Source organism: Halichoeres trimaculatus, unplaced genomic scaffold (genome assembly GCF_033239565.1).
Source record: "Halichoeres trimaculatus isolate MK-OKI-2021-1 unplaced genomic scaffold, fHalTri1.1 fHalTri1_scaffold_15, whole genome shotgun sequence".
NCBI lineage: Eukaryota > Metazoa > Chordata > Actinopteri > Labriformes > Labridae > Halichoeres > Halichoeres trimaculatus.
The window spans coordinates 35,017,088-35,038,496 of NW_027437193.1; the positions used below are offsets into that span (position 1 = coordinate 35,017,088).

Consider the following 21,409-nt stretch of genomic DNA (forward strand, 5'->3'; position numbering starts at 1 on the left):
TACTGGCAATAATAATAATAATAGTGACAATATTAGTGATAATAATGATAATAATAATAATAATAATAATAATAATAATAATAATAATAATAATAATAATAATAATAATAACAATAATAATAATAATAATAATATCAATAACAATATCAATAATAATAATAATAATAATAATAATAGCAATAATAGTAATGCTAGTTATAATAATGAAAATAGTTATAGCAGCATCAATGGGGGTTCTGACAGCAGCAGTTAAAGTGACATTAGGTAGTAAGTTAGAGCAATACACTCAGGGTTGTTATTGCAGTCAGTTGAGATTATTGTGGTCCATACAGTTCTATTTTACTCCTCCCCCGTCCTCCCACCCCGCCTCCTACCCCCTCCAGCTTGATGGCGCGAGGGACAAAGGAGTTTTTGAGTCTGTTTGTGCTGCATCTGGGGAGCAGCAGCCTGGCACTGAACAGGCTTCTCTGTTTGCTGAGGACAGTGTGCAGAGGGTGGCTGGTGTTGTCCAGAATGGCCAGCAGTTTGTCCATAGTCCTCCTCTCTGCCACCGTCACCAGGCTGTCCAGCTTCATACTGACCAACAGAGTCTGATCAGCTTGTCCAGTCTCGAAGAGTCCCTCTTTGTTGTGCTTCCAGTACAGTACAAGTACCTTGGAGTTCAGCTGGACAATAGACTTGAGTGGAAATGCAACTCTAAGTACATCTACAAGAAAGGTCTGAGCAGACTCTACATCTTAAGGAAGCTGAGATCTTTCAACGTCTTTACCAAAATGTTGCACATCTTCTATAAGTCTGTTGAAAGTGCAATCGGCTTTGCAGTGATCTGCTGAGGCAGCAGCATCAGAACCAGACTTGAAGAGAATCAACAAACTGATCAAGAAAGCTGCTTCTGTGCTTGGAGTAACTCTGGAGCCGCTGGAGCTGATCGTCCAAAAAAGAATAGTGCACAAGCTGATGAAGATTATCAAGTGTTATGCTTCTTTGCTGTGCTAATCCCACACTTGAAGGGTGCACCAACGCTGAAAATTAAACAAATTTCCACTCAAAAGATGGCCAGATTCTTGTTCCATCTTTTCCTTCTTTATTTTCTTTAATTTTTGTTGCTCAGAATTTTCAGAAGTCCTTAGAACATGCAAACAGCTTCTTTTTTTATGGCCTCTTTTTGCAGCCTCCTTTTCACAGCCTCTTTTTTCAGTCTCTTTATTTTCAGGTGAAAAACCTTAAAGACAAACAATCACCATTACCATTTTGCAAACCCAGGTGCTCAAAGATCATGATTATTAAACTCAAGATAATTAATAAAATGCAATTAATTTTTTATCAAACCCCATACCATTACTAACAAATATAAGTAACATGCCACAATGAATAATTAAAAACCTTCACCATTAAATACACATATGAAAATAAACTTTTTTACTTTTAAGTTAAAGTTAAATAAGTTGAATTGTTCAATGTAAATGCATCACATATAAAAATACGTTTTTCACCACAGGAAGCAGGATTGATTAAACAGTGAACACTCAGTTTGACCTCTTAGTATACGGGTGGAAAAATGACCATTCTCTCTTGATTCCTCACTAATCTGACCCTACCGGCTGACCGTTCAGCGCTTAGATCTTGGTACACGCACAGCTCACTTGATTGTTAGATTAGAAAACCTGAACTGATTTTACCAGCTCACATTTACTGTCTCCTTCTGCTTAATTTGACACAGCTGAGCAATCAACATGCATACGCACAAGCTGACAGGGCGGGCACGCCCGCCACAACAATCACAAATAAACACTAAACAATTAACCTCAACAGTTAAAATTACTGATCCCACTGCAGCCGAACCCGTGCCAAACTACATAAAAACCCACCGGGACCACTCCGGGGCGGACACAGTTACCCACCCACTCTTCGTGAGCGCTTCCTCAAAAAACACATGAATCATAGATGGAGTTTGGCTGTGTTGTGTGCGTCACAGGGGAGCCGAGGCTGCGCATCGCGTATCTGCTGGCAAACAGCTGTTTGCAGCTACACCTCCCACTCAAGTTTTCTGACCTCAGTAAGAAAGGTTGTAAAACTGAAAAGGCGAACACTCTCACAAACAATTTTACAACTAGGGGCACTGCTCCTCTACAGGCAAAAAAACTACAAGCCGCCTGACATCTCTACGCAATACCACACCATTAGACCCCTCTTTCTCGTCATTGGAAACTGAGTGGATCACTAGCTGCTGATGATGGACTGAGGCACAGTTGCCAGGGGTAACAAGAACCTCAACAACTCTGACAACACCCTTTGGGTCAGGAGCTACACTGACAACTTGGACAAGTCTAAACTGCCCACGCAGAGCATTTTGATCACAAAGCCAAACAACATCACCAATAGAGACATTTCTCTCCGTAGTATGCCATTTTGATCTAACAAACAGGAAGCTGGCACCATGCCTTCCAGAACTCATTGACTTGGCCTGAGTCTGAGTCGCTTGTATGGGTAGTTGTGGAAGTCAAAGGACTTGAAGTCACCACCATGAGATGCTCGCCCTAGGAGGAGCGAGTTTGGCGACACATACTGGATGCGGTCCTCCCGACTCTGGATCCTTGCATCAATTGACCTCTTGTTTGCCAGGTTGGCTGCCATTTGGAGCGCCGAGAGGAACTCGCTGAAGGTCAGACTTGTCATCCTGCTCAAACTTTGAAGAGCTCTCTTAGTGACCTTTACGGCAGCTTCAGCAGCTCCATTCCGATGTGGTGAATCAGCAGGGAGCACTTTCCACATCCAGTTTGTCCCTTTCCCTGCAGCATACTCTTCCAGGCTTGCTGTGTCTTGACTTTTCAGGAAATAATACAAATCCCCCAACAAGGACTTTGCACCAACGAAATTGGTCCCAGGATCCGACCAAACCTTGATTGGATGGCCCCTGAATCTCTGATAGGCCATCAAAAAGCTCTCTGTGGACATACTGTTGACCAGGTCTACGTGCAGGGCTTGGCTTGCCATACAACAGAAGATGACCCCCCAGACCTTCATGGATACTCTCCTCTTGACATCGTCTTTCGCCAGGTAAGGTCCAAACAGGTCAACAGAGATGAACTGGAAAGGTGCAGCGGATGTTGATCTCTCCACTGGCAGGTCACCCATCACCTGCTGGCAGACTTGAGCCCTGGCCTTTCTGCAGTGAACACATTGGTTGACGACTTTCTGAGCCAGCCTTCTGCCTTGCACAACCCAAGCCTTCTTCCGCAAATTGAGCAACGTCCCAGCGACTCCTTCATGCCCTTCTTGATGACCCTGACGTGCAAGCAGTGTCCGCAATCAGGCGCCAAAGGGAATCCAGTGGAACAGCCAGGCCATCTCCTTTGAAGTGCTGGATTCTGCCACCACAAACTAATAGTCCACTGGCCTCATCCCTGTATACTACCAGCCGGTCTGTTGTGGTGCTGGGGAAAGTAGCTCCTTCTTGTGCCGCTAGGCAGAGGTCTCGGAAGGCATCCTCTCTCTTAGTCACGGTGATGGTGATGTTTTTTTTTCTGCTCTCCTTCTCTGGTCACTTACACCAGGGAAGAGCTCATTAACATTGGCCTGACATCTGGTACAACTTTTTCACCGGTTTTCACTGAACCAGGGAACTTTACAGATGTTTTGGTCAGAGGAGCAGCAGCTCTGTATTGAGTTTACAGAAGACGCCGGCGTGGGACGCGAGCAGAAGTGCTGCGCTCCCATCTATCCACCTGGCCAACGTCCGCTCTCTGTCAAACAAAATGGATGAACTGCTGCTACTCAACAGAAAAAACTCAGACTTTGGCAGATCTGCTGCCCTGTGTTTCACTGAAACCTGGCGCAGTGAACACATCCCTGATAGTGCTCTACATCTGCCCAGCTTCCAGCTCCTGCGTGCGGACCCAGTAACTGAGCTCTCAGGGAAGACGAGGGGAGGCGGAACATGCTTTTATATAAGGGAAGATGTCACAGTGTTGAAGAGGACATGTAGCCCACAGTTGGAATCTTTTTTCATAAACTGTCGCCCGTTTTATTCACCGCGGGAGTTCTCCTCGTTTGTGCTGGTCAGTGTTTACATTCCACCTCAGGCCTGCGTAACAGAGGCGCAGCAGCAGCTCGCCGACCAGATCACAGACGTGGAGAGGAAGCATCCAGACTCCCTGCTCATCATCTTAGGGGATTTTAACAGAGCATACCTCAGCCATGAACTCCAAAAATACAGACAGCACGTCACGTGTCCCACCAGGGACGTGAATATTCTCGACCATTGCTACACCACAATAAAGAACTCATATCACTGTTACCCGTGCAGCTTTAGGACTCTCTGATCACTGTCTGATCCACCTTATTCCTACCTACAGGCAGAAATTAAAATCTGCAAAGCCTGTAGTGAAGTCTGTGAAGAAGTGGACGGATGAGTCAAGGCAGGAGCTCCAGGCCTGTTTTGACTGCACAGATTGGAGCGTCTTTGAAGCTGCAGCCACAGACATTCATGGACTTTGTGACAATGTGACATCCTACATAAGTTTTTGTGAGGACCTGTGTGTGCAAACCAAGACCTTTCGCACATACAGTAACAATAAACCTTGGTTTACTGGGAAACTGAGGCAGCTTCGCCAGGCAAAGGAGGAGGCCTACAGGAGTGGGGACAGGCTCCTGTACAAGCAGGGCAGGAACACACTGACAAAGGAGATCAGAGCAGCTAAGAGGAGCTACTCTGAGAAGCTGAGAAGACAATTCTCAGCTAACGATCCTGCGTCGGTGTGGAGGGGCCTTCAGGAGGCCGTCAACTACAAGAGACCATCCCCCCACCCTGTGGAGAACCCTCAACTGGCTGAGGAGCTGAATCTGTTCTACACCAGGTTCGAAAGAGACTCCTTCACACCCACCACTCATCCCATCAACAAAGGACTGCCTGCCCCCCTGGACAGCTCCCCCCACTCTGTAACCCCACCCGTACTGACGATCTGTGAAGAGGATGTGTGCCAGCAGTTCCAGAGACAAAAGATCACGAAGGCTCCAGGACCTAATGGTGTCTTCCCCTCATGTCTGAGGGCCTGCGTGGACCAGCTGGCCCCCATCTTCACTCGGATCTTCAACAGATCTCAGGACTGAATGACTACAGGCCCGTCGCCCTGACATCTGTAGTCATGAAGTCTTTTGAACGACTGGTGCTGAGTTACCTGAAGGACATCACAGGACCCCTGCTGGACCCCCTGCAGTTTGCCTACCGGGCAAACAGGTCAGCTGAGGATGCAGTCAACATGGGACTGCATTACATCCTACAGCACCTGGACTCTGCAGGGACGTACGTGAGGATCCTGTTTGTGGACTTCAGCTCGGCATTCAACACCATCATCCCTGACATCCTCCACCACAAGCTCTCCCACCTGTCTGTGCCAGCCCCCACCTGTCAGTGGATCTCCAGTTTCCTGACTGGCAGGACCCAGCAGGTGAGGCTGGGGTCCATCACATCCAGCACACGGACAGTTAACACCGGCGCCCCCCAGGGGTGTGTGCCCTCCCCACTGCTCTTCTCCCTCTACACTAATGACTGCACCTCAGGGGACTTCTCTGTGAAACTCTTGAAGTTTGCGGCTGCACCACCATCATCCGTCTCATCCAGGATGGTGACGAGGCCGCTTACAGACAGGAGGTGGAACGGCTGGTCCTCTGTGGTCAGAACCACCTGGAGCTGAACCCGCTCAAGACTGTGGAGATGACAGTGGACTTCAGGAGAAACCCCCCTCCGCCCCCCTCACCATTCTTAACAACACTGTGTATACTGTGGACTCCTTTTGGTTCCTGGGATCCACCATCTCCCGGGATCTGAAGTGGACCTCCCACATAGACTCCATCAGAAAGAAGGCACAGCAGAGGTTGTTCTTCCTCAGACAGCTCAGGAAGTTCAACCTCCCCAGGACCTGCTCATCATCTTCTACACCTCCATCATCCAGTCTGTCCTGTGCTCCTCCATCTCAGTTTGGTTTTCCTCAGCCCCCAAACATGACAGGCATAGACTACAAAGAACTGTCAGGGCTGCAGGAAAAATCATCGAAGCCAGCCTGCCATCCATCCAGGACTTATACCGGTCCAGGACCAGGAAGCGGGCTGGCAGCATCTCTGTAGACCCTTCACACCCCGGACACAAACTGTTTAAACTGCTTCCCTCTGGCCGGCGTTACAGAGCTCTGTGCGTCAAGACATCCAGACACAGGAACAGTTTCTTCCCCCAGGCCGTCACTCTGATGAACAGTTAACCTGCAATAACACAACATATATACCTCAGGTACTGCTACAGCCTCTGTCTCTATTGCACATTCATGTTCATTTGTCATGTTCATTTTTTTGTCTTGCAAATTGCACATTCTATGTCTACTCAGTGCACTACTTTTTTAAAATTTTTAACTTTTTAACTTAAATTTTGTATATATCTTTATTCTACTCCGTTCAAAGTTGTTTATTTTAATATTGTAATTATTATTATTTTCTCTACTACTGAAGTTCATTTTTTTCTACTTTTTTAATATTTAGTGTTTTTCTGTGCTTTTTTATTCACAACAATTGTACAAAGAGAGTGCAGCTTTAACTGAAGTCAAATTCCTTGTATTCTGGAAATACATGACAAATAAAGCTCATTCTGATTCTGATTTTGATTCTGATTCTGTTACCATCGAACAGGACTGCCTCCCACTTTGATCTTTCCTTGCCTCTGCCATGAAGGAATTTCTTTGCTGCTCTCCAGACCAGTGTGAGTGACTTTAGCAGTCTGGTCAGGCTACTGAACCGCTGGACATCCATCAGACTTGTTACTGCTGCCCTGGCAGGAGGCCTGTGCAGGTTGTCGGGGTTTGAGATTGGTTCAAGCTTGGACTCCGTCTTTCCTCCAGCTCGGGTCAAAGCAGCAACGAATGCCGTCTTCTGGATGTGCATGAGGTTCTCTCTGGCTTCTACTGCAACATCTTAAGCAGATTTCACTGGCCACTCAGTCTCTGGGTGACTTGGGACGCGGTCACACCGGCCTTCCAAAACGTGCTGTGCTTAAGCACGATTGCCCCCTTGCAGTGCTGTTCCCCAGCTGGAGAGTACGGCCGGAGGTCACACTACCTCAATATGAACCAGACTTTAGCGGGTATCAGACACACGCACAGCCCGCACAGCATTTGTTAACATGAAGCGCGATCTTATCAGAGTCAGCACAATGAGACACAGAGAGCACTGCTACAACTTTAGAGACTTTTGGACTTATATTAAGTCGTTTTCGCCCGACACAGCCCTCTAACACCCCTCTAACACCCCTCTAACACCCCCGCTTCAGGGTGAATGATTGTGAGAGATGCGCTCACGGTGATTATACGTAATGGATCTCACGCGCTGTCCACGTGCTTGTGCTCGTGCATGAAGTAAACCGTGCCGAAGCCCACCTCTTCGAAGCGTGCCGAAGCACGGAAGGGAATCGTGCTTGAGCACGGCACAGTTGCGGTCATACTGGCCATTCCAAACGTGATTTACGGCTGAAGCGTGCTTAGGCACGGCACCATTGGCCAGTGTGACCGCGTCCCTAGGAACTTGGGACCCAGCTGCCACTCTGTGCCTTCATCCAGCTCTTTGGGGCTCACCCCTCTAGATATAATGTCTGCATTATTGAGGGGCCCAGGTATCCACCACCAGTCCTTGATGTTCGTACTGCCCTGGATTTCCCCAATCCTATTGGCAAAGAATGTTTGGTAGCCGTAGCTTTCACGTTCACGGCTATCGGCCAGGTGGTACCACTTTTCCGCATGTATGCTGCAGTGCTTCTAGAAATACTTCCTTAGACGAGCAGCATAGACAGCTCTGCAGACCTCTGCCTTGACAGCGTCCCCCTTGTGGTCTAATGGTGTCAGTCTGGCTTTGGCTTCGACCAGTCGTATGGTCACGCCCTCTGGTGACTTCCAACGAAGGTATAGCACAGCACCATAAGAGTGTTCATTGTCGTCAGAGAAGGAGATATTACAGGGCTTAGCACATGGATTGGATGGTGTCAGGGCTCTGATGAATTTTAATTGGCTGAGCTCAGCGTAGTCTTTCGGTGGCGCGGCACCGCTGCGACACGGACACGAGAGACCGGCGTTTGGTTGTTTGTTGGAGTGAGTTTTGTTCCGTTTTTTTAAGTGATGTTGGAAGTTTTTTAATGCTTTATGATGGGAGAAAAAAATACTTTTGCACTTCTACTACTGCTGGGGCTGTTAATATCCAGCGTTTGCATGCAACACGACGCCAACACACCGTGCTCACCGGGGGACACGAGCAGGTGCTGCAGGTGGGCAGCAGGGACTGGTTGCTGTCCCGACGGAGGGTTACCGCACCAGCGCCGGGTCTGCTAAATGACATACCGGGCGAGCTGTTGCGACGGCGTGGAGGCAGCTGTCCGCGGAAACGAGGTAGAAGAGGCGGCATTCTACACCACCTCCGCCGAAGGTGCAACAAACCTCCGCTACCATCAATTGTCTTCAGCAACGCCCGCTCCCTGAGGAATAAAATGGATGAGCTTCGTTCTAACACAAAAGTCTGCAATGAATACCGGGAGTCCTGCCTCATGATCTACACTAAGTCCTGGCTGCGTGAGGACTTTCCCGACGCACTGGTTCAGGTACAGAGTTTCTCAAATGTTCGAATAGATCGAGATTATAACTCGGGGAAATCAAGGGGTGGTGGTATCTGTGTCTATATCAAGAACTCCTGGTGTACAAACTACACAGTGAAGGACACAGCAGTAACCCTCGACGTTGAACTTATATGCTTAAGCTTGAGACCCTTTTACCTACCTAGAGACTATGGGAACATTTTTATCTGTGTTGTATATGTCCCGCCTAGTGGGAATGGACCCAAAGCTGCCTCATGTGTAGCTGACTGTGTTCACCAGCAGCTGGAAAACAAACCTGATGCACCTATATTTGTATTGGGGGACTTGAATCATTGCAGAATGGACCATGCACTTCCAGGTTTCCAACAATATGTCAAGAACAGCACATGGAAGAGTAAGATACTAGATAAGTGTTATGGCAATATTAAAGATGCATATGCTGCTAAGATCAGACCACCCCTTGCAAATTCTGACCACAATACCATTAATTTAATTCCCACCTTTCAGTCTGCTCTTAGAAGGAGCAAACCTATCGTGAAGACCGCCAGTGTGTGGCAGGAGGGGAAAAGGGAGGAGCTAAGTGGTTGCTTCCTATCCACTGACTGGGACATCTTTTTTCAGGACAGTAATGACCTGGACAGCATTACAGAGACAATAACCGGGTACATACACTTCTGTGTCGACACTGTAGTGCCAAAAAAGACCATCAAGCTATACCCAAATAATAAGGATTACATTACGCCTGAGATCAAACACTGCCTCAAACGGAAGAGGCAAGCCTTCCAGAATAATAACGAACTTGAGTTGAGAGCAGTTCAAAAAGAACTGAGGAAGAAATTAAGAGAGGCACGTGAACAACATAGTCTACGCATCAGAGAAGCCTTTTCAAACAAGAACTCAAAGCAGCTGTGGGACTATATGAGAGAAGTGACTAACTTGAATTCCAAAAAAGGGGAAATGCATGTACTAAATGAACTGGAAAAGGCAAATGAGCTCAATAGTTTCTATAAGCGGTTTGATTGTGTAGGGAGTGATGGTGTCATAGAGTGTAGGAAAATATTAACATCATGTGATCCAACAGACAGAATTGTGGTTGATCCAGGTGCTGTGGCCAAGGTTTTTTAAAAGCTACACACTAGAAAGGCCTGTGGCCCAGATGGTATCTCAGCTCTTCTTTTGAAAACTTTTGCTGATGAACTAACTCCAGCCTGGAGCTGCCTGTTCCAGCTGTCTGTTGACACACACACCATTCCCAAAATATGGAAAACAGCTGTCATTATCCCGGTTCCAAAAAAGACCTTGTCCGTGGGACAACAACGACTACAGACCAGTAGCATTAACCTCCAATGTGATGAAGGCATTTGAACGCATCATGGTAGGGAACCTGAAAGATGAAGTGCAACATCTCTTAGACCCCCGCCAATTTGCATACAAGGATGGACTGGGTACTGACAATGCTTTAAACACAATTGCACACTTAATTCTGAAACACCTTGAAAGCCCCACGGCTTATGCAAGAGTACACAGCAAATTCAAAAGTGTTAGATTTCCGGTGTTGGTGTTGTATGTTAAAAATACTGAACTGATTCAACACTGGCCTGGTTTAATTCAACTATGTGTGAGTTAATTCATCAAAAGAGTTGGTGTGAATCTAGGGAGTTAAATAAATAAGTGTCAAAGAGTCCTGTCTATAGCTTTCTAGGCTAAGTCCCGAAGCTTATATGCTATTTTTTGCTAAGGGTGCATTTTATATTGCTTTTACACATCAGTGTTGATGAATACACACAACTTGTTAACTTAAGTATAGGCCACAAGTTTGGACAACATCGTATGTAACTACGGATTTTTATAAGAGCAGCTCCTGTCTGCTCAGACACTGCTGCTAGTCAGACTTGCTCTGTGAGCCAGGTAGCATGCTGCCGCCGTAGGCGGAGAACAGACACACCACGACAGCCACACCGAGCTCTGCTCTCATGGGAAGCGGTAGTTTATTTAATTGTTATAATTTAGTTATTTAGTAATTGATTCTTAACTTTAGCTTCTCAATTTAATGTTAGCAGCAGCTAATGACGTTACCAGAGTCCCCCTTAAGCTGCTGCGGTAATAATGATCGTCTGAAATGCGGTGAGTTTATATAACTTTAAAGTTACAGTGTTTTAGCTATCTATGCATATTAGAAATAACGTCGCTGCTATGTTTATGCTTTCAGTTAACGTTAGTTTGTCAAACTGTCAGAGACAAGTTGATTATGTAGCTTTGTGTTCATAGATAAATGTCTATGTTATTGGGGAGTAGGTGAGCCGTCATGATAGCAGGCTGGCTGAGCTTTAGGGCGTATTCAGACCTGGACTGTTTGGTCCACTTTAAACGGACCAGGGTTTGTTTCCCATGCTGGTGCGGACTTTTCATGCAGGTGTGAATAGACACAAACAAACCCTGGTGCGGACCAAACAACCGGACCGAGACCCACTTCTTGAGGTGGTCTCGGTCCGCTTCCAAACGAACTCTGGTGCGGGTCGTGGTTCTCCGGTGCAGGTCTGAATACAAACCAAGGTCCATCCGAACTAACTACAGGATACATGCGCCTTTTGGGCCTATAAAGCCACCGTAACCTAACCGTCTTTGGTTCATACCTGATCCTCCGTCTTCTGTTTAGCCACGCTGTTGCTAGCATGTTGTGGGTCAGGACACGCAGAGCATAGCGTCTCCTTGCTGCGCGCATTCATCTTCACTCTTCCAAATTTTGAAACTGTGTTGTTAAGCCTGCTTTGAAGGAGCTGCTCTTGAAACTGAAAATGATTTTGCAGCTCTAATAAGAGCACAAACACACGTTTACCTCCATTTCTGGGTCTGTATTCTGTGTGCCGCCCTTTGTCAGTGCTGTGATCAGCACTGATCGTCACACACGTGGATGTGTTTACAGAATATCGTCCACTTGCAAAAAGTACAATCTGAATACGAACCGCACCAAACGAAAAAAATAAAGTCCGCTTTTGGTCCGGACCAAACAAGTGGACCAAAGGACTTTCCTGGTCTGAATACAGCTTTAATAACAGTTTCTTTGTGCTGGCCCTCGTTGTCCAGGTGGAGACAGGCAAGGCAAAATCTTCTTGTCTCTCCACATCCACATACTGTATGTGGGCATATTGTAAATAATGACACAGTCCAGGTGTCTTTTCTTCTATTTTGCTCTACAGTACATTAAGTTTATGAGTGAAAGGCTTGTATTTCAATTTATGGAGTAGTAATATGGCCTAAACTAACTCTTCAATTTAATGTTTTTAATATTACAGGAACACTTCTATGACCCAAAGAGTGGATCTGGGTATTTGGTACACTGCAGCTCAGTCCTGGATACCTTCCGCCAGCACACCCTACCAGGATAGTCCAAAGAGAAGGATGGAAGTTCTCTAAGTTTCTCTAAGAAACTATTGATAGCTTGGAAGGAGCTGATGTTTTGAGTTCTTTTTTAATGTAAATGCATACTGTGAAGTGTCAACCACTAATTGGGTGAAGAACCATGGAACAGAATATCAGATTGGTATGTTTGTTTGTACTGGAAGGAATATGGAATTTCCAATTTTCAGAAAGGTCACCAACATCATAGTGAATGATGAGCAAGCTTTTATTTTGACTTGCAGAGTGGACACTCTTCATTTTGATGATCATTTCAATGCATATTGTATCAGTGAGAGAGCAGATTCATTTTTTGTTTTTTTTTTCTATTGCAAAGCCAGTGCTGTTTCTAATGTGGTGTGCTTGTTTGAAATACAGGTGGATTCAAACGTTAACTTGTGTGGTTTGCTTTGTAAACTATTTTATTATTTCAGTACTATTATTATTATTATTATTATCATTATTATTATTATTATTATTATTATTAGTAGTAGTAGTAGTAGTAGTAGTAGTAGTAGTATTGATATTACTATTATTATTCTGTATTATTATTGTTATATTGATGAATATTATTGTAACTGGTAGTATAGTAGTAGCAGAAGCAGCAGCACAATATTTAACACTATCCACAGTGTTACTATAATCTGAAACCTATTCAGTGTTAATACAACACAATGATAGTGTTGATTTTTGACACTTTACACTAGTGTTAGGCAAATCCAACTTTGATGACTGTTACATTTCAACAATTGAGAGTGTTGATCCAACTCTGTCACAGTGTTAACTGCTTAACTCTTTCAAAAGTGTTCTTTTAACTCAATCTAGTGTGGACCAATATAGACACTTTTAAAGTGTTGGATTTAACTCTCTAGGAGTTGAATCAACACTTCTGAATTTGCTGTGTACTGTTTATGGATTTCACATTAGTATTTAATACCATACTCCCTCACATTCTGTTAACTAAATTAAAGGACTTGGAGGTGTACCCCTTCATAATTAGATGGTACTTTTCATTTCTCACAGGAAGACAGCAACAGGTGAAAGTCAACTCAACTCTCTCTGACATGCAGGTCATTAATACTGGTGCTCCCCAGGGTTGCGTCAGTTCCCCTATCATTTTTACACTATATACATATGGCTGCAGGAGTCACTACATGAAAAATCACATTATGACGTACTCTGATGACACACCGTGTCATTAGAGTGAGTCTTTTGACAGCCGACTCAGATATTGCTGTGTATAAATCAATGATAATGGAGACTGTGCAGTGGTGATATGTTCTGCTGTGTGTACATTTCATTGACAAAATCTGCGCTAGAATTCCTTCATCTTTTGTTCAGAATCAGCTACCTATCACAGGAAACTGGCTCCACCTCTTTCTCATTCATCCTGGGAACGCTCTGAATTCGTCCCTAAGTTGCGTGAGGGCAGCAGCCACTTGATGCACAACACAGGATGCCGTAAACTTGCTCAGCCGCTCTGCATCCTCGACAGAGTACATGTAGCTGCCCGTGGCAAAGAATCGCAGGGCAATGCACAATGTCTGTGGGACAGTCAGTGCACCGCTCCTGCGGGTTGTACGTGCAATGTATGGCTCTAATATTTCACAGAGGTTGCCGCTGGTGTGCAGAAGTCCGGGCCGTCAGAACCTAAACCTCTCATACAGCCAATCGTCGCTTTAATCGAGCGGATCTAATCGATCTTTAAACACCCTTTCTCTTCTTAAAGCTCTTCTTACAACTTGTGTGCCTCTGTCCACCAGGTGTGGGAGAAAAGGGCAGGTCATTGTTTCTGAGAAACCGCTTGGCCAGTGGGAGGGGCTTTTTATAGGATCAGATTCAACCTCCAACTTATCCTGCTCCAAAGCAGAATAGCCATTCAGAGTAGGTCACCATGGTGATCTACTCTGATAAGAAAGGAACCGGCTTCGTGCTATTGGTAATCAAGAGTTAACCCTGAAGATATCTCGCTAAGACACTAATCCTGCTTTGTGATATAGGCCTCTGTTCGCCACGACAAAGATAATGGAAGACTCTTCACACCCTCTCCACAACATGGTGATGAGACAGAAGAGTGTGTTCAGTGCGTGTTGCCCCGCGACGGTGTGAAGCCCCCTTTAGAGAAATAACTTCCTGGATAAGTTTCAGGTTTTCCGCACTATGAATGTGGATCTCTTTTTATCCAGACACGTTGCCCCGGTAACTGATGGTGAACGCCAAACCTGGTCTGGGGCAGGTTAAGTTCCAGGATAAGAGCTCACGGGGTGTGACAGACCGCCCGCTGACCAATCGGTTCTCTCGGGGCGTGAAAGACCGCTCAGTCACCAATTTGCTCAGCCGGAGTGAAGTCCTCTGGCACGGGACCGCCCCCTGTCTTTTTGGCCCAACATTTTTTCTTATGGGCTGTGAACAAACAATATCTTACTGCTCATCATAACTGAGACATTGTCAGGGATAAGTAGAAAACTGCTACTGCATCTACAATACAAACAGCCTATAACAGCCTTGGGATTTGGAGGAAAGTGGACTCTTTCTAATTATGAGGTCGGATATGCTGCTGATCACACACACACTGACTGACAACATGGATGAAAAGGACCTAACTGCCCCATCACATGATGAGATAGGTCTATTAATATCAGCATTTTGGAAATTTATGCATTCACAGAGTTGGCGATTTTTTTGCAGCAATCCCTACGGCTTCTCGCGGCCGCAGTCGTGTTGCTCCTGACCTGGATAATACTGCGGTACTCCTCGTATTTTTACAGGATTATCTGCTGCTCCTCCACTGTAAAGCAGGCTGCTCTCTTCTCCATTGTAGAAAATGCTCCGGGGCTGCTAACCACGACCATTTAATGTGTGGGCGCACAGATCCCAGCTGGATTCACTTATCGAGTTGATAACGAGCCTCGTAGTACAGCAGATGTGGATGACGGAGATCCGGTGAAGTTCAACGAGTTGTCGCAGAGTTACCCTGGATGACTTAATCCAGCTTCGTAGTACAGGCCCCTGAACTACTACAATCCTGAATTTCCCTTTGGGATAAATAAAGTATTTTTCATTTCATTTCATTTTTCATTCATTGTGTCTGAAATCCCCCACTCATTCTCTCCTCCCTGCTCACTCTACAGTGACGAAGATGTAGTGGACTCTCCATTCCACTCAATCAGCAAAATGAAAACATTTCGGACACTACTCACTCACTTACCAGCTGCTGGCAGTGACCTAATCACTCTCGTGTCCTTCATGTACAGCTGGGGATTTGCAGTTATAGTTTTTCTCAAATACTGCAAACGGCATGGATTTCACTGATGACTAATATTACACTTAGCATATTTTCTGCAACAGTCAAATAAAATAAAACATTTATTACACTTTTTTTTTTAAATAAATAAGCCATATATTTGCGCAGCAACTTATGCTGTGTTTGAGAATAACAAGGTCCAGTGAATGCATCACCTGCGATTGATGGTTCAGCTGCTAACGTCTGTGTTGTTTGTTTCTCTGCTCGGATCTGAGACACCCATCTGAGTGTTAAACAGAAGGCTCAGTGTTATTCTCTGACCTTTTTAATGTTGTTTCGCGTTATCTGTAATAAGAAAACACGCGGATAGACCAGAGTTTAATGATTATTCATACTAAGAGACGAACACATAGGTTGTGATCTCATGTAAATGAACGTCTTTTGTTATGAAATAGTCACTTTTTCGCACATAGTTCACATTTAAATGATGATATTGTGAGGACTGAAATAATAATCTTCACAGTAAATCCTGTAATCAATACAGCTTCCTTAAAAAAATCCAGGCTAAAAGTTTGATACAGCGTCCTCTGAATGTTCTCTGCAGGGACTTTATCATAAACATGGGAGTGTATTAAAAACTGATAACATATCTAATTCAAGGATCTAAATATTAAACTAAGAACATCAGTTTTTCTGTCTGAAAATGTTTTGCCCTCATATAATCTAATAATTTCCCTCCACAGATATCCCTCGCTGCACTGCGCTCCCCACTGACATGAAACGTTCAGATTGATAAATGCCAGTCTGTGCGTGGAAAGGAGCGTACACCCAGTTTTCAGGTGTACGCACGTTTGATAAATGAGGGAAGATAGAGACAGAGACAAGAGAAATCCAAAACACAGAAACACTGAGAATAAACACAATAAGACCCACACATGACAAGATCCAAACAAAAACTACAAAGAAAAAAAACTATACACCAACAGGAAACACAGAAAACACCAAACAAGAATCCTGACACTGCGTCCATTTATTACACACTTACCTACAAAAACTCCAGAGACTGTGCTCATATCCACACCAGCCCAGGGGCTAGCAGTACAGCTTTGAGAATAGCACCACAGGAGAACAGTCTGCTGCCCCCTGCATGTAGGAAACTGCAGCAGTGGTTTCACATCTGTACGGGAAAAAAGTTTTGTCTGTTAGCGTGCAGCTGGCTAACAGGCCGATTCACTGATTGACTGAGCGTCCACACCCAGAACTGCAGATTTATAACTGCAGGCTCCAGCTGAACCAGATCAATCAGATCAGATACATCAAGGAGAAAGAAGAGGAGACGGAGGGAGGGAGAGCCTGAGACAGAGACTGAGATCAGCTCCCACATTAACAGACAGAAGCAAAGAAAAAACTGAATGACACATTTTATCTCAGATTGTCAGGAACACACACACACACACACACACACACACACACACACACACACACACACACACACACACACACACACACACACACACACACACACACACACACACACACACACACACACAAGTTCCTGTGGATGTTTGTATCTTTGCTCTTTGCTGTTTTTTTTGTTGTTGTAAACATGTGATAATGTGAATATGTTGGGTAGGAGGAGGTTAGCAAAGATCTTCACTCTCAGAGTGACGAGTGGTTTAACTCTGTGTTCAGAGGAAAGTTGCTCTCAGGTTTAGGAGCAGTACAGAACTTACTGGAGGCTTTGACATGAGAGCACTGAGTGATGTGACTCGACAGGATGACAGACAGGACCTGGAGACATCAGCTGGTCACGCTCACAGGCTGCAGACTGAGGAGCTGCTGCTGCTGTGGTGCTCTGGTCCCTCTAGTTGTTTGGTGCCAGGAGTGAGTTTGAAAAGAAGGGAGGAGCCTGGCTGAAATAATCAAATCTTAATGTTGAACACCTGATCTTAGAGCCTGTGACACTCATTGAGAGTATCAGGTATGAACCACCTTTCTTCATACACCTGAGGTCAGGTGAGACGTACACAACACAGTTTTTTAGAAAATATTAATGACTGATTAAATGATCTAAATTCATCTTGTGAGGGGAATTACAAGACAGGTGAACTCAGTCCAACAGCCTTGCTAGTTTCCTTGTCTCTGACTTTCACTGATGTCATCATTTGAAATCCCTAAAGGCTCCAGCAGCACATACACAACCAAGAAGTTAGGTTGAGGGATTGGATTAGCTGATGGGACACTGAGCAGACAGCTAGCAGCTTCCACCTGTCAGTCAAAGAGGCCATGCCCCCTAACCCTAAATCTGCTGTAAACAGAAAATGTGTTCATAAAGTCAGCCGTACAGTTGTCATGAAGAAAGAAATGATTGATGGTGACAAGCTGTTGTTGTACCAGATTGTGAACATGTTTATTTTTGCTGCTACGTTTCAAAGATGGCTGGTGTGTGTGTGTGTATATATAGCCACTGTGTGTTGGTTTTATCACTGTCCCAGGCCACAGGTCGTAGGTCAGGTCAGGTCAGGTTAGCCACAAAACAATGAGCTATATGGGATTCTAAGTCCTGTTAGGATCATTCTGAGTCACCCCCTTCTGGACATTTGGGAGGATCTGATTCAGATCTGTTCCATATTTGTCTCTGCAGCTTAGGATGAACTTGAACATATGACAGGAAGAGCAGAGCAGCAGAAGCAGACAGGGCTGCAGGGCTGTCTTTAGGAAAGGTCTGTGCTCAGTGCTCACTAAGCACAATCAAATCTTAGTCTGAATGTTAGATGATGGTTCCAGCTGCAGATGGTCTGTCGTCAGAGCACAGAGGAGTTCAGACTGAATTGAGGTTGCAGGTGGAGGTGTGGTTACAGATCTACTTCATTATTCTGATGCTCACACAGAGTTGATGAAGGAACTGTTACTCTGTCTTCAGTCCTTACTGTGCGCCTGACTTCATTACTTTAATGATGATGCTCATGCAGACGTGATGGTGATCTTTAAAAAGACTAAACCTAAAAGTCACTTCCACCCCCATGTCCTCATTACACTGCTACAGAAAATGTCAGTGTGTGTGTGTGTGTGTGTGTGTGTGTGTGTGTGTGTGTGTGTGTGTGTATGTGTGTGTGTGTGTGTGTGTGTGTGTGTGTGTGTGTGTGTGTGTGTGTGTGTGTGTGTGCTCTCCTTGATACCTCTGCTATGCAATGTTAGTACATGTGTTTCCAACGACAAACTGACACACACACTCTCCCATCCTTGTCTCCTCTGTTTGTTTCCTCTTTCCTTCCCTCTCAGACCCAGAAAGCCCCTCTTCTTCTTCTGCTGTGGCAGACAGCAGCACAGAGCGCCTGCTGCAGAAGAAGAATCCCTCGTCATCCAATGCTCTTTTCTGTAACCCTGCCTTCAGTTCAGGAACTCGCTCCCCTAGTACATTACCTCGAAGCTCCGCCTCCTTGTCTGCAGCAAGCAGAAGGAGCCAATCAGACATCCCAGTGAAGATAAAGGATGTGGAGAAGAAGAAGGAGGTGTTCCTGGAAGTCCTGAGGCAGAAGTATCCTCAGCACACTGCCATCATCATGGGACACCAAGTAAGAGGGAGTGTGTGTGTTTAACATACCTCATAACAGGTTTGATGATGATACACACAGGGGGGCGCTGATGAGTGTGTGTGTGTGTGTGTGTGTGTGTGTGTGTGTGTGTGTGTGTGTGTGTGTGTGTGTGTGTGTGTGTGTGTGTGTGTGTGTGTGTGTGTGTGTGTGTGTGTGTTGGGTGTAATGAAGGCTAACTGTTGTCAGACTGGTAGAGCCGGCATTATTTGTAGAGGTGGAGCTCTGTTGTAACAGCACACACAGAGACAGAGGTGCACACACACACACACTAACATACACACATACACAGACATGTGTTCAGACAGCAGGAGGGACGCTCAAGTGTTCAGAGAGGTGTGTTTTGTTTTACTCATTGTGAAACTCAAACATCCTGGAGAGAAACGCTCTGACAGAGAGTGTTGATATTTTGGGGTAGCTGTCAGATTTTTTGCCCTCACTCAGCTTAGCTTTGCTCTTTTTAGCTTAGCTCAGCTTGTCTTTGCGTTGAAGTTGGCATTGGCAGTCCACCTGCAGCCTCTCCCCCCAGGTAAGCTCGTTTAACCTGTTTGAAGACTCCTCAAACTAACTGACATTTTATTTGAATTTGCTTTATTTTAGTGTGGCTAGTTTTGTCACCAACCAGCAGTTTAACCTGTTTGTTAGCATAACTGTGCCTTCACCTCTCTGTGAGCTTGAATGAAGAGCTGCAGGCATGTGCTCACCTGCTGCTCTCCTCTACGGCCCGATGGTTGACTCCTCTGAGAGATGAAGACGCTTTGCTTTGAAACAACTGCACAAACCCACAAAAACACGAGAGGCTGAAGTGTTTTAACCCACTCCACTGTGTGGGGCAAATGCATCAGCATTAATTCAGAATAACTCAATTTCTCCAGCAGAATGAAACCAAGTGTTTCACATGATATTATGTCATATTAGAAGTCATCACAAGTCACCTCAATGAAAGACAATCTCTAGTTTCAGCAGCTCTATCAGGAAAAGGTCGGTGTTACCATGAGTTCAGCAGCACATTTCTCAGGGTTTAGTTTTCCTGAGCACATGAAGTTTGTTCAGAGGAACAAACTTCATGTTTTAACGTCCAAAAGAAGTCAAAGAGAATGAAACAGAACACCAGATCATTTCTGCCGTAGCTCTGCAGCAATGAGTGCTGCACAAGACAGTGAGTTAAAGCTCAGCTGTTAGACTGGAATTATTAAACTTTCATCTTCGTTGTTTGCAGCTGGATTACTAATGGGCGTAATGAGAAGTTCAGACGAGTTAGACGAGCAACTGTCACGTCATGAGCAATGAAGCTCTGCATCTGACAGCAGGATGACTGTATTAAAATACACCAGATGACTGGGGATCAATTTTTGTTTCTTTTTAAGCAATTTCTCTATTTTCTTTTATAATAGAGCACAAACAGAGTATAACAGAAAAGCATACGCAAGATTAAAAAAAAACAAAAACAAACCTTAGACGAAACTGAAGAAAAAAAAAAAAAAAAGTAGCAGACCTACTGACAGTCAGATTCGTTAATTTTCCAGACCTCATTTTGTGTTGAATTGCCCTCCAGTAAGTTGGAAAAATAGTCCATACTTGCCAAAACTTATCCAGTTTATTTTTTATTTTTTGAAAAGTATCTTACCCTTTCAAGAGAAGAAGAGAGAGTCACTCCTTTCAGCTCCTCAGAGACTCCACAAGTTATAGCAATACCTGGCGGAGCATTACATCCTTTGGCCTCCAGGAAACAGACAGTGAGCAGATATCTGAATGTGCAAAATCATCAGGATAAGTATTGAAAATACACAGTTTAGAGTGAAGAGAAACCTTTCTACCAGTAATTTAGCTGCACCACTCCAGCACCCTTCCCCAGAAGCAGATTATCAATGGACATTCCCACAAACATGAAAAAGAGACCTCTTGCGGACACATCATCTGATGCATCCTCTTCTATATCTATCATAACTATCCCTAAATATCCCCTTTGAGCTTCACTATTTTGTGAGGATTCTTTACTTTGTTTTACCAACAGGTTATACAGTTGAGGTACCTGTCCCTTGGACTGAAGATGTTCTAATATAGCGCCCTCTAGGGTCGATAGATGGGGAAGCTCTCAGCTGTTATTTGGCCTGGACATTATAAAACTTCCGAATTGAAGATATTTGAAGAAGTGCTTAATGGTAACCATCATTGTAAATGAATGAGTAATTGTATTTTAATCAGCAGCAGAAATCGTCGCTATCACAGTCTTTTCAAGATAAAATAAAATGGGCTGATCAAAAAGGGTTTTAGCTGGAGCAGAGCTTTCAGGTGCTAAACCCTCGATTCATTTCCTTAAGTCAGACAAACAAGAGCAGATTTATGAAGAACATCTAAGAGATAGGGGAACTGTGAGAACATTAGGCCTAAATTTGAATAAATCTTAGAACTGTGGGAACATAGACATGTTCCCCCGTACAGATACCTCTGAATGCATTGATTTAAATACACTGTGTGAACTACTCCTCTTCAGGGTTTTTATCTTGGACTCTCAGAGGTTTTCAGGGTCTTGAACTGAAGCTCTAAAAGTGAGTA

At 44.7% G+C, this 21,409-nt stretch overlaps 1 protein-coding gene across 1 annotated transcript in view; it reads left to right on the forward strand.

The window, feature by feature from the left end:
- LOC141804012 (sickle tail protein-like) overlaps nt 1-21,409 on the forward strand; it is a 97,325-nt gene that overhangs the window by 17,419 nt on the left and 58,497 nt on the right. The window contains exon 2 of the mRNA XM_074688204.1: nt 18,543-18,835. Within this exon, the coding sequence (XP_074544305.1) occupies nt 18,543-18,835 (293 nt within the window). The remainder of the gene's footprint in view (nt 1-18,542; nt 18,836-21,409) is intronic.